Here is a 14,815-nt window from a genome sequence, read left to right on the forward strand (position 1 = left end):
CTGCGGTATAACCAGAGTTCGAAAGCCTCGATTCTTTTTAAATTGCATTTTTTTAATGTCCAAGTCTCAGCTCCATATAATAATATTGAAAATATATAACAGCGAATGGTGCGTAGTCTGATCTCCAAATTTAGATTTTGGCACGTTAGGAGTGGCTTCATTCGTATAAATGCTGATCTGGCAATCTTTATTCGCCTATTTATTTCTGCAGTATGATCAGTGGTTTCATTGGTCAAAGTTCCCAAGTACTGATATTTTTCTACTTGTTCTATCACGTTACCATTGATTGTCAATAGGTGATGTATATTTTGTGGTCTTTTTGTAATTAGCATGTACTTCGTTTTTTTCGCGTTTATAGTAATTCCCATCTCAGCACTATGCATATTTGAGCTTTCGATAACATGTTGTAGATCTTCTATACTCGTTGCTATGATCACAGTGTCGTCTGCATATCATAAGTTGTTAATTAATTTTACGTTAACGGTAACTCCCGCTTTGATATTATTGAGGGTGTTTTGGAAAATTTTTGGAAAAATCGAAAAGAGCATCTACCCCTAAAATTCAAAAGTTGTTCATCAATGGTTGCGAATTCACCAAGTGAATAATTTGCGAAGCAATTATTGTTGAACTGATTATAAATACTTCTAATGGTAGCAAACTTGTCAAGCAATACTCTTTCTTCGCGGGTATTTATATTGTCAAACCTTACACATATTATGAGAAAATAACGATTGTAACTCATAGTTTTATAATTATGTTTTAATTCCAAGCCTTGAAATATCCCACAAATATTTGATATTGCTATGGCTGGATTTACAAATGCCAGATAATATTAGTAACTCAACTAAAGCACGAATTTCTATGCCATTGGTTTCTTTGCAGTCTCTCTTACGTTTGTAATTGGCGGAGAGTTTATTGATAAATATATTGGTACTTTCTGTAACTTCTTTGATTATGTCTTCAGTTATAAACAAATTAATACATTCAATTTCGGACTTACAATTTCTCGCTACATTTATTGTTCCTGGTAGATGGGAATTTAGATTATGGCCTCTAGTTCTCACCTGCTCACGACTCTTCTCCCTTGACCATTTAGTGACTTTGTCTTTCCAAGGTAAAAACTATTTCCGTCCCTTTCTTGTTCCTCATCACTTGTCAAATCATCGTCTCTAGAAGATTCAGTCATAATTTCATGCTCACTATCTGGTTCAGAATCACTCCGTATTTGGGTCAATTCTTCATCTTAAGGATATTCTTCTTCTGATTTATTTATTCGTATTTCGTCATCGCTCATACATTCATCAAATAGTTTGAGTAATCGCGCTTGTTCTAACTTATATTCGCCCATTTTTCCTAAAAAGTAATATTGAAAATATTATATAAACACAATACATGTTCAGACTTCCATGTAAGTGTAAAAAGAATAAATATACTTACCGGCAAAAAATAAATATCGAACACCCCAAGCACGTGCTTACGATACAACGACTGACAGTACACTGATCAGATTCTTCCCAGGTGGTAGAGACGACGAAAATATGCAGCTATATAATAAGGTATGACACTTTCAACACCCATAAGAAGATTAAAGAAATGATTTCAGGAAATCGTAACAAACCAATCGGGATATTAACAAATGCAGATGGTACCACTATAACTGAAACGCAAGACAAATTACGTAGATGGAAAGAATACATTGAACACCTATTTTATGACCAAAAAGTAGAACAATTAGAAGTTGACGGAGAAATCATGGGACCAGAATAAAGAGGAAGTTATTTATGCCATAAAACACACAAAAGGTAGAAAAGCTCCAGGACCCGCTAATATACCAATTGAACTATTGAAGATAATTGACGAAGATAATATTGATGTCTTGGTAGACCTTTTTAACTCCATATACAAGACGGGACACATACCCAAAGAATGGCTTGTCTCAACTTTTGTCTTCTTCTTCTTCTTCCTTTGCCCTATCCGTTTCGGACGTTGGCTATTAACAAGGCTATTTTGACTTTGTTTACGGCACCTCTGAACAGTTCGGTCGATGTTAGTCCGAACCATTGTCGCAGGTTATGCATCCATGAGTGTCGTCTTCTTCCCGGTCCCCTCCTACTGTCGATTCTTCCTTGGACTAATAACTGTTGCAGCCGGTACTTAGTATGCCTCATGACATGTCCGAAGTACTCAAGCTTCCGTTTCTTAACGGTGAAGATTATTTCTTTGCTTTTGCCTATTCTCTGCATTACTTCCACGTTAGTGATGTGGTCTGTCCAGGATATCCGAAAAATACGGCGATATATCCACAGCTCAAAGGATTTTGTAACGATTCCAAAAATCACAAATGCTAAAGATTGTAATGACTATCGGACAATTGCATTAATGAGCCACACATTGAAAACCTTCCTTAAAATCATACATAACAGAATCCACATGAAATTAGAACAAGAAATAAGTGATTCACAGATGGGTTTTAGAAAGGGTCTAGGAACTAGAGAAGCATTATTCGGTGTCAATGTTCTGACACAACCATGTCTGGATATGAATCAGGACATATATGCTTGCTTCATAGATTTTAAAAAAGCTTTTGACAGAGTTCAACACGAAAAGCTTTTAAGTATTCTTAAGACCAAAAACATAGATAGTAGAGATCTACAAATTATATCGAATCTGTATCAGAATCAGAAAGCAAGAATAAGGGTCGAAGGAGAACTGACAGAGGAAGTAAGTATACTTAGAGGAGTTCGACAAGGGTGCATACTTTCACCACTCTTATTCAACGTCTACAGTGAAGTGATATTTCAAGAAGCTTTATTGGATATTGTGGAAGGTATTTTGGTCAACGGAAATAGCATTAATAATATTAGATATGCGGACGATACGGTCATATTTGCAAGTGACATGGAAGATCTACAGTACATAATACAACATGTATACAATGCATGTGAAAGGTACGGACTGCAAATGAATCTCAAGAAAACGAAATCAATGATATTCTCAAAAAACCACAAAATGTAGATAACCTGATCATCAATAATACAAAGATCGAAAGAGTAACAGCATATAAATATTTAGAAACGTGGCTAACCGAAGATGGAGATCAAACAAAAGAAATCAGATCTAGAATAGAAATGGCAAGAAACACGTTCATAAAATTGAAGAACTTACTTTGCAACCGTAACCTTAATCTAGAGATCCGCACAAGAATGCTACGTTGTTACGTTTTTTCTACTTTACTATACGGCATGGAAGCGTGGACAATAAAACAGTCTGAAATAAAAAAATTAAACTCCTTTGAGATGTGGTGCTACAGGAGAATCCACAGAATATTGTGGACTGAAAAAGTAACTAATATAGAGGTGTTACAAAGAATGAAGAAAGAATGTGAAGTCATAAAAACTGTCAAAATTAGAAAGATTCAATATCTGAGTCATATAATGAGGGGCGAGAAGTACGTATTCTTCTTCTTCTTCAGTGCCTTATCCGGTCCGGATATTGGCGATCATCAAGGCTATCATGGTTTTGTTGACTGCTCTGCGAAACAGCTCCGCTGAGGTCATCCCAAACCATTGTCGGAGATTTTTCAACCACGAGATACGACGGCGTCCCGGTCCTCTTCTGCCAAATACTTTACCCTACATAACAAGTTGAAGAATTCGATATTTTTCTTCGTTCCGCATCACGTGGCCGAAGTACGTATTACTTAGATTAATTGTGCAAGGGAAGAGAAACCCAGGACGACGCAAAATATCCTGGCTAAGAAATTTGAGAGAGTGGTTCGGTTGCAGCTCATTAGAATTATTCAGAAATTTCCAACCTCCGATAGGAGAACGAACCTGAAGAAGAAGAAGGCATAGGGTGATCACAACACCCCGCGCGAGTAACGGAGGGTTAAAAATCTGAAATAACGAAGATATAGATCTTTGATGACACTAAGTTGAAATATAATGTTGTCCTGAATGTGGCATTTCCGATTATACCGGAAGCAAGACATGTTGGATCTTTTGTCTTTTATACCACCTGTACATAACTTTTTTAACCGTTTAAAAACAACAAATGTAGCAGATGATGGAGACTATGTGGGATAAGATACAGATGAGCGTAATATTCAATGTGAAATATTGTGGAAATGGGCAAAATGTATTTGAATGTTTTACTACTTGACCAAATTCCTTAAGAGTTGAAATAATGTCATGCCTCTATTTTTATAGCTGTTTTTACAAACCTCTTAAAACCAATAAATACTCTATATAGATATATTTTTTCAGATACTAAAGATCCTAGAAAGATATATCAACTTTTTAAAGAAGGCGGAAATATGGGTAAAATATTACCGGAATATCTTTCTCTTTGGACGACTGAGAAAGTAAAAGATGAAGGTGTGCGGGTAAGTCATTTCTAATTTAAAATATTCAAATCTAACACAGTAATTTATATCACGTGGTTGATTTTATAATGGCAAAGAAAGATCATTGAAGTGTCAAGTGACATTTTCAAATTTACATTTAGCGAGTTTCAAATTTTTAAAATAAAATTAAATTTAAAAAATGTTTATACAAAAGTCAAAGGATTTGCTGGTAGTGGTAATCTGAACAACCTTTTCGACGTCCGCGTGAGTAATTGTTAAAAATTTATATTTTGAGTATGATTTCCGAACTGGAAACCAAAACGTCACAATAAACTTATTTTAAAGTAAAATTATTGCGTATTCCCAGTAAAAATAGTGAATTCTTTAACTTGGATCAACTACCTTTTCCACAGTGGCGGTTCCTTCATAAGTGCACATGTGCACGTGCACTCCCACAATTATTTTCATACAAACATTTATATAAATATTTAAAATTTATTATTCTATAAATATTTTTAATCAACTAATTAACCGTAACTGAAATCAGAAATTACAGATCCGAGCAGCTTATAAGTAATAGGTAACATTTAGTTATTTTTATTCTATTTAGACATGCGTAAACTTCACGGGTTCGAGACATGAGACACAATCTCCAGAGCACTGCTCAGCTAAAAATTAATTTTCATTGGCCCAATACCACCGACCGCACTTCCCACTTCCCCGCAATAGCCCCGCGTTGTAGCTGGCCTGGTGTGCACAAATCGATTGTGATCGGTGATCCTAAATCCTATTGTCATTGTAACTTGTACGGACGGCAAATACACATTTAAATTTTGCGGTGTTAGTGTTGCTTATAAAGTTTCAAACAATTTAAGAATGGAGAGCGTGAATGTTAGCGTGGATTATTTAAAATCAATTAAATTTTCTTCACTATCTTTAGAAGAAAAATTAAAAGTGCCGGTCGTCCTAAACCAAATTTGTTAATTTCGAAGGTAACAAAATGCAAAAGTCGGGATTATAAACGATCATTTAAAATTGAGATTTATGAAAAAACTGACTGGTTGTGTGGGTGTGCTACTACCTACTACCAATACTCTTTACTGTTTTCCCTGTTTGCTATTTGGAGATGAGGAATCAGAATGGACAAAATATGGCATTAAAGACTTAGTTCCTTTATCCGAAAAAATTAAAAGGCATCAACATTCAAAGTCACACATATCTGCTAAATTAGGTTTCAATTTATTAGGTAAACAAGATATTCGGCAACAACTAATAGTGCATACCGATTAAATATTGCAAAACATAATGAACAAATAAAAAATAATAGGTACGTCTTATCAAAAATTATAAACTGTGTCAAATTTTGTGGTGCTTTTGAACTTGCTCTCCGCGGCCATGATGAAATAAAGGATTCAATAAACCCTGGTATATTTAGAGGTCTCATAAATTTTTCCGCCGAATTGGATTTAGCTCTCAAAGACCATTTGCAGCAAGCTACTGTGTTTAAAGGAACGTCAAAAGACATTCAAAATTATTTACTCGATTGTATGCTTTCAGTGTGTCAGGCACATATCAAAAAAGAAATTGCTGCTTCAAAATTTGTTTCCATTGTGAGTGATGAAACGAGTGACATTTCAAATATTTTTCAAATGGTTATAGTTTATCGTTACACTTTACAAAACGGGACCCCTGTTGAAAGATTTTGGACTTTTTTAAAACCAAATAACCACGATGCTGTTTCCTTAGCTGGCTGCATAGAAGAATGTTTAAGTTGTGTTTTATCAAGTTCCGATAAGTTAATTTCTCAAAGCTATGACGGAGCAAGTGTTATGAGTGGCGTTCATGGGGGTGTGCAAAAACTCATTCAGGATAAATTTAGATATGCCAATTATATACATTGGTATGCGCATCAGTTAAATTTGTTAATGTCTCAGGCAACAAGCATAAATACTAATGTACGCATATTTTTTGCTGATTTGACCGACATTACTAATTTTTTTTCAAATTCACCTCAGAGAGTTGCCATATTAGATGAAGTTGTGGGAAATATGGTTCCGTCAGCATCTGCTACAAGATGGAATTTCAAAATTAGAACGGTGAACATGGTGTATGAAAATAGAGAAGCCCTAATAGAGTGCATGAAAAGAATACAATCCACATCCAGGCAATCTGGTACCATAACAAAAGCAGGTGCACTTTTATGGTTATTGAATGATAATAAATTTGTATTTTGGTTGAAAGTTTTTCATCGTGTTATGCCCCACGTTGACATACTATATTCACAAATAAAAAAAACTGCTACTGATTCCGAAATCGTAAAACGATGCCTGACTACGTTTGAAGAAAATATACAAAAAGAAAGAGACAATATTCACACTATAAGAGAAACCGAGTTAACAGACATTGACGATAGTCAATCCAGGAAGAGACGGAAGAAAGATGACAGAAATTCTTATGTCTCCACAATTATTCAAGCTAAGGAAGTTTGCGATACTATACTATCTGAAATTAAAAGAAGGTTTTTGTTTACAGGACATTTGGAAATAGCAAAATTATTTTCAGTGGACAATTTTGAAATATACAGCTCAAATTTTCCTACATTGACATTGGAATCAGCAATTAACAATTATCCCTTTTTAAATAAAAACAAATTAAGGACTGAATTGGAAATTGTTTATAGAAGATCCGATTTTAAAGAACTTACCGGAGCAGTTCACTTACTTAAATTTTTGATTTAAAATAATTTGCAAGAAGATTTTTCTGAAATTAATTTAATCCTTCAAGTACTTGTTACGATGCCAATGACAACAGCAGAAGCAGAACGATGTTTCTCTACATTGAAACGTATCAAAACTTTCCTTAGAAGTACTGTGGGCCAGGATCGACTAACTGCACTCGCCATGAGATCAATTGAAAAAAAAATGATTCAAGAAATTCCAAATTTTAATGAATTGGTTAATGAAGAATTTATCTCAAAAAAAGACAGGCGACTTGATTTTCAATACAAAACTTGCTTGTAACATTTAAAAACTAAATTATAATTTTAAGTTTAATAAAATACATTATTTATTGTAGTTTCTTAATAAGATCCTTTGATTTTTACAATTTGACGACACTCAAAAAACTTTTGCTTACGCAAATAGGGCTGAAGCGGAGGCCTATGGTGTTATCTATTTTTATATGGTATATATAATATGTGTGCACCCCCAATACTTTACACCAGGCGCCGCCACTGCTTTTCCACAAATCTTTCTTATATTATTTGACCTTTAATTTTATTTTTTGTGTTTACCATTTGCTTTTCTTTTAAATGAATAATATTAAGTAATAAATATTATTTTAACGGATTGTTATATATAATGACTTATTTATTTGATATTTATATAATAACAATTTTTTATTTTTTTTGTAATATTTTTAAGGTACGACCTCATACAGAAGTAATAGGCGTGAAGAGTGATGGAAAGAAAGGACTGATTTTAACATTAAACGATAATTCAACTTTGCACGTTGATTGTGCTATCGTTGCAATGGGAGTCGAGCCAAATACTGATCTAGCTGAAGAATCTGACTTGGAAGTTGATCCGGAATTAGGTGGATTTTTAGTTAATACAGAATTACAAGCAAGAAGCGATGTTTACATTGTAAGTGTAATAAACTCATCTCTATAATAAGAGCCTAATTGTTAGTTTATTGACTTTTATAATTCATGTATCTGGATAATTTTAATTACAAACGCCAAACTATTAATTAGATTTGTACAATTTACCATGGGTACAAGGTACAATGAACACACGGTATGATATTGCGCATGACATTTGACAGCTGAGCAAGGCGTGTGACGTAGCCATCGAGCAAAAAGACAAAAGAGGGAATGTAAAGGTAGTGGGGGCAAAAATATTATTAGACAGGAAGTGCCATCATGAGAGGCCAAATTAAACAAGGAAAGAGAGTCTTTCCTTGTTTAAGAAATCAAATTTAGTTGGGTTATGTTATTATTTGTCCCAACTGTCACATGAAATCTTATTTATATTGAAGTTTTTTAACAATTGTTTCACATTTTAGACTGTTATCGTTAATACTTAATTAAAATATTCTCGTCTAAGACACATTCTGAAAACTATTTTATAGCTACTGTTAATAAGTGTCGGAAAATTTAAATTTGGCGCATTCGCATTTCCGGATATGTCCGCCATCAGAGGCCACTTTTTTGGTCGCCTTTTCATAACGATTAGATTCCCTCTTTTGTCTTTTTGCTCGATGGACGTAGCAAAGATCCCTCGGACCCATTATTTGTAATGATAGTTAAATGGTTTTTTTTACATTGTCGCAATTTACCGCATCTCTCCTTCAGTTAAAGCATTATAGTGTCTTGAAAAGTACCTATGATGTTTAGTTGTAAATCTTACCCTGTCATGTTGTTACAACTTTGAATGTTTGTTATATGTTAAAAATAGGTGCTTTCAAAAACATTTGAATAAACTGTGATGTTCATAGTTATGCAACTAGAAATAGATATCTTTTATTTTGTAGATTAACGAAGACCTATAACTCATATGAATATATCAGTTTAAATCTTTACAACATGTTACTGTAAAGGAAATCAATTTAGCACCTTCCAAAATAACATATTTTTCTTTGCTCGAGTCTCATCTTCGATATGGTCTGCTTTTTTTGGGGTTCTAGTATCCCAAATGTTTAAATCACAAAAACGAGCAATGCTGTATCTGTTTGGCTTCAGAAGAACCACACATTGCAGAAGCTACTTAAAAAACTACGGGATTTTAACTCTTTCCTCTTTATATATTTTAGAAACTGTTTGCTTAATTCGTAAACCTTTAAAAGTCTTTTAAACGTCGTGTTAAATACTTCTTGATTAACCACCTTTACATGTGAATAATTATAATTACTATAATTTTGGAACATTATAATATCATTGTGTTCATTGTACCATGATTTTATTATATTCTCTTTGTCTAGTGTTCAGCAACAACGGGAATAGAAGGAAATAAATGAAATTCAAATATGTTCAATACAATTAAATATAATGTTAGAATGTCCTAAAAAATTGAACTGCGTAGTCGTTCTTGTTTGCTTCTATGTCTCTTTTGGTGTGTACGTGGAAGTAATAATCTATTCGAGGGTTGTTTGAGGCGGTAAATATGCTTTGAAGGCTTCGACCTTGTGATTATTGGAATGAATTATTTGATTGTTCACCACTAGGGGAGAAGGATTTTTTGCTTTTTCGCCGCCGACTGAAATATCAATTGCCTGATTTAACAGGTCTTGAGTGCCGTGATGCCATTGATCAATTTGGGTTGCTATAATGGTTCCAGTCGGCGTGTAAGTAGTCTCTTACTGTATTTAAGAGATTTTGAGGTGGGATTGGATTTAGTATCTGTTCTCTTACTAATATGGGAAGGTGGTCCAATATAATTGAATCTCCCAGGATGTGCTCATCGTCAAGAACATCGATCACGTCGTATGTACATGCAACGTGATCAACTGAGAATGTGCCCTGGTGATTAAAGAATGTCCGTTCAAGGTTTGTAATGCAATGGATGGGAAGTTCTGGGAGAAGGTCAGATAGGATCTTCACATTTTGTGACCGTGTCGCCAAATTGAATATGCCTGGCGTTAAAGTCTCCTAGGATGATAGCCTTATTTAGGCTGGATATATATTCAATCAACGTTTGTGAGAGGGGCTGATTTGGGTGTTTGTAATAAGAAACTACTGTTAATGTTGTGTTGTTCTTGAGGTGTATGTCTACTGTCAGGAAGTCTTCATCGATAAGGATAATGTGAGAAGGGATTGTGTGAGGTGAGAATGGGATTCCATATTTTATAACCATTAACCGTATAACCGTTATTATGAGATACTCAGCAGCGGGGAGGGCTTTTTTCGATCACATTGATATCTCGGATCATTCTTTGTTTAAAGAAACGCATGGAGTCTAGAGTTCTGGAATTTTAAAAATTATTTTTAAGACCTGTATGGAGATGATGTTGACCTAGAACTGAAACTGGATCGGACTTGCCAGCGGAAATGGAGTGTTCATAGATTCTGTTTTAAATTCTTCGATTGGTTTGGCCTATGTAAGATTTTGTCAGTAAAATCTTTAATGCAGGAATATATATATATATATATATATATATATATATATATATATATATATATATATATATATATATATATATATATATATATATATATATATATATATATACAAGGTGTCCAATTAAGTCGGCACCATATGGAAACTTTTTTATTTTTAATTTTATGAAAAAAGTTATGCTTTATAATAAGTTCTGCATGTTCTAAAACCTAAAATACAATCATCAAATATTAAATTTTTTCAGTCATATACGCGGTTTGCCAAAAACTATGAATTGTGGAAATTATTAACTCTTACGTAAAATTAATATTTTTGACAACCCGCGTATGTGACTAAACAAATTTAATATCTGATGTAGTCTAGGCTTTTTATAATATACAGTATCAATATTGACAGAATATTAAAGTATGTTAAGATTGTCTGACATTTTATATTAAAAATATTTTTTAGGCTGGCGATTGTGCTTGCTTCTACGATACAAAACTAGGCAGACGACGTTTCGAACACCACGACCACGCCGTGGTTACAGGACGACTAGCAGGCGAAAATATGACCGGAGGTCGAAAGCCTTACTTACACCAGAGCATGTTCTGGTCAGATCTGGGACCAGATGTAGGATACGAAGCGATCGGTATTGTTGATTCGGCTCTTCCTACAGTAGCGGTATTTGCCAAAGCCACCGACAAAGATAATCCTAGGGCAGTAGTTACTGCTACCGATGAGGGAATTAGATCTAAAACGGAAGAGGTGAGAGTTTGAATTTTTAAATAATTGATTTTGAGATAATGTTTGTGTATTTATAACAATATGTGTTTTTATAGCTAGTATTTAGCTTTCGTTTATAGTGTTTAACATCTATTAATTCTATTATATACAGGGCGATACTGAACTTACAACCTGAAGTTCGATATATCTGTTGTCAGATATAGAAAAAAATTTATATATATATATATATATGTGTGTGTGTGTGTGTGTGTGTGTGTGTATAGAGAGAGAGAGAGAAAAGACGGTTAAGATTAGATTTCACGTATAGTGCCTCTGTATATTCGCATGTATTTCATCCTCATCAGAGCGACTGACACAAAAGCTCTAAAAGTTAAATCAAATCTTCTCCGTCAAGAGAAGTAATAATGAAATAACTTCAATAAAGACGCTACAGCGACATCTGAGAATAAAACCACAAAGTATAAATCCGAAAATTTCTTGGTTGACCAAATCAAACTTCAGATTTTTGAACCAGAATTTTTTCAAAGGTTCATAAGAACCTTTGGTGAATTGGTTTCTGGTACTCAGTTAGTACATTTCAAGAGTAAATAGAATTAAGGAAAATACAGTTAAGATTTGATTTCACCCATACTGCCTCTGTAGATTCGCTTATACATATTTCATCCTACCAAGATTCATCAGAGCTACTGGTACAGAAGCTCTAAAAGTGAAATTAAATCTTTTCCGTCAAAAGAAGTATATGGCTGTAATTGTAACATAACATGCCTGACTACGCTAGTAACGTAGTAACGACCTCTATATGAACCAACAAGAAATCAGGAGACTTCTCTTCAATGGTGAATTGGGTGAACTGCAAATACAAGCTTACTCGAAGCTCATTGGAAATGTTAGTCTTCTGTCTTCTTGTTGTTTCATGCAGAGGTCGCTACTAGCGTACTCAGGCAAGTTATAGTACTATAACGGCCATATAGATGTAGGGCATTTCATTTCAGTACGAGCTACAAGTTTCTGATGAAAGGTGAAATCATAAACCACGTGTAGTAGAATGGTAGAGGTCAAATTGAAAAGAAATGCAATCGTCTACTTTCATTTCAACGTCTTTTCTCTACGTAAAGAGTGCAATAGATAGTATTTTTTAAGGGTAATCTCTAGATGCACTGTGATCTGTTGATCTGCTGATGTTTTAACGGTTGATGTATATAAATTTATATATTTATATATTCACTTTATAAAATAAACGTATTTTCAACTGAAATTATGGTTAATTCCCAATAAAGATAATAAATAATACCTTATTTATAATTAAAAAAGACTTTTAACAATTTATATTTGCTAAATCCTTGAAAGAGTTGATATTTTACAAGTTTGTTTCTATTGTTATAATAAATATGGTATATTTTTAGGTACCAGAAGAATGCAATAAATACCTATCGGAAGAACAGAAAAAAGAATTGGAAGAAAAAAGACGATCTCATAGTTCGCCGAACGCTGCCGAAGGTGAAGATTTCGGCAAGGGAATTATCTTTTATTTAAGAGACGATATCGTAGTGGGTATAGTTCTGTGGAATGTTTTTAACAGAATGAACATAGCGCGGCAGGTGCTCATGGATCAGAAAAAATATGAAGACCTCAATGAGGTAGCCAAATTATTCAATATTCACGAGGAAAGTGTCAGTTCGGAAAGTTCGGAAGACTCGGAAAAATCTGAAAATTCAGAAAATTCGAAAAACTCTGAAAATTCGAAAAAATCAGACAATTCGAAAAACTCTGAAAATTCTAAAAATTCGAAAAATTCAGAAAATTAAACCGTGTTGTGACGTGTGAATAGAAATATTTCGTTTTTAGTACAAATATAAATATCTAGAAATGATTGACTAGTTACATTTTTTTATATTACTGCAAATACATATTCGTTCAAATTTTTACAACCATTCAATTTTTATGAGACTTATGTGTTTCGCTTTCCTGTCATGTACATTGTCAGATGCCCCGCTATTATTTGAGGTGCGTCCAAAAACATTTCTCTGTGGTAAGGAATGGGGTCAAATATTTCTAGATTGTAATATATTTTTACGACCAGTATCCAGGAGTTAGTAAGAACTTATTAAACGCATTTTTACCTACAAAATTCCATATCCTTCTTCTCCATCAAACTCCAATCCTATTGTATTATATTTATTAGTTTCTGATACATTTTTTGAGATTTGTAATTTTTAAAAAGTACTGGTGCAACTGCATTTTGTTTCGTTAATAAAGTATATAAAGTGTTGTAGGTGTTATTTTAATTTAATCCTTTTCCAACTCGAGAAGTTAACGAGTTAACACTAATGCTAATCTGAATTTACTAAAAACGTCCTAGTTGTTGTATTTTGTTTAAACAACTGATAATAATGATTCGATTGATAATAAAGTCGATTTGCTTCAACCATATATCGACAACTAAAAAATAGGTCAATCATTTCTGGCAGTACTTATTTAATATTTTGCATCCAACATCCACAGCGGTTACCAAAATTACACAGCAAATCTGTGACAACACATAGAGGTCAGGCTATTGCATTGAACGCCAATTGACGAAATCGTTACTTCAAATGGGATTTGGAGTAATCTTTGCTTCACGCATTTCTAACCAACGCCAACGTATATGTGTTAGTATAGTGTTGGTCCATAGTCGATAATATTCTGACACCCCATTCATTTATCTTTAATAGAAATTTATAATATATTGTAGCGTTTTACCAATAAAGCGAGCGGTTCTAATTTATGTAAATATATTTATAAGTTTACAGTACGATAATATCTTATCAATCAACTAAACTAATATCAGCGCAGCTTATATAATATACAAGTTATTATGTACTAGAATAATCTAGTACAGAAAAATGATGAATTAGTAATAAATGAAAAAAACTGCTCCAAACATGGCAAGAATCTTTCAAGACTTTACTAAACATACATTAAGAGGAAGAACATAGAGAAAATACAGTAGACTCCCTCTATAACGAGAACTGAAATGACAGACTAATTACCTCGTTATAAGCCGATCTCGTTATATCAGAAAATAATAATACTGTGCATACATATGAATCTGTAGTTTTCTAAACCATTAACTTCCTATGGTGAAGCCTTTCGGAGCAATATAAGATGCTAATAAATATTGTTTGAATGGCGTTTTTGAAAAAAATTATTTACTTTTATTGTCAATGAAATATATTAAAACATAAAAGAGTTGTTTACTTTTATTATCAATGATATACGTTAAAACAAAAAATCTGTACTTATATTTTTTTCCAACTACATAATGTATAAAGCGTATTGTCAAGGATAACATAAACTATTGCTTCTGCAATTTTAAGAACTCTGTCATTTTTAACTGCTTTAAATAGTCCAGTATCATTCTATCATATTTTCTAAAGATGTGAAACAGTTGTATTTATTCATTGTAAAGAAGTTTATTGCGGGCTGCAGTTAAGTTTATTGAGGGGCTGTTTGAAAAGGTATTTATTTATAGCCACGACCCGACCAAAAACGTAAAAAACACGTTTTTGTATCTTATTTTCTCTCGTTATAACCAAATTTGCCTCGCTATAGACGGTTATATTTCAATAGAAATTTCAAGGGACATCTA

At 33.4% G+C, this 14,815-nt stretch overlaps 1 protein-coding gene across 2 annotated transcripts in view; it reads left to right on the forward strand.

Moving 5' to 3' along the window:
* Positions 1-13,456, forward strand: part of AIF (Apoptosis inducing factor) — a 34,300-nt gene extending 20,844 nt beyond the window's left edge. For both annotated transcript variants that reach the window (XM_072520246.1, XM_072520247.1), the window contains exons 9-12: positions 4,266-4,384; positions 7,768-7,989; positions 10,912-11,208; positions 12,591-13,456. In XM_072520246.1, the coding sequence (XP_072376347.1) occupies positions 4,266-4,384; positions 7,768-7,989; positions 10,912-11,208; positions 12,591-12,992 (1,040 nt within the window). In that variant the 3' untranslated portion in view covers positions 12,993-13,456. The remainder of the gene's footprint in view (positions 1-4,265; positions 4,385-7,767; positions 7,990-10,911; positions 11,209-12,590) is intronic.
* The last annotated feature ends 1,359 nt before the right edge of the window (positions 13,457-14,815 follow it).

Source organism: Diabrotica undecimpunctata, chromosome 1 (assembly GCF_040954645.1).
Source record: "Diabrotica undecimpunctata isolate CICGRU chromosome 1, icDiaUnde3, whole genome shotgun sequence".
Lineage (NCBI taxonomy): Eukaryota > Metazoa > Arthropoda > Insecta > Coleoptera > Chrysomelidae > Diabrotica > Diabrotica undecimpunctata.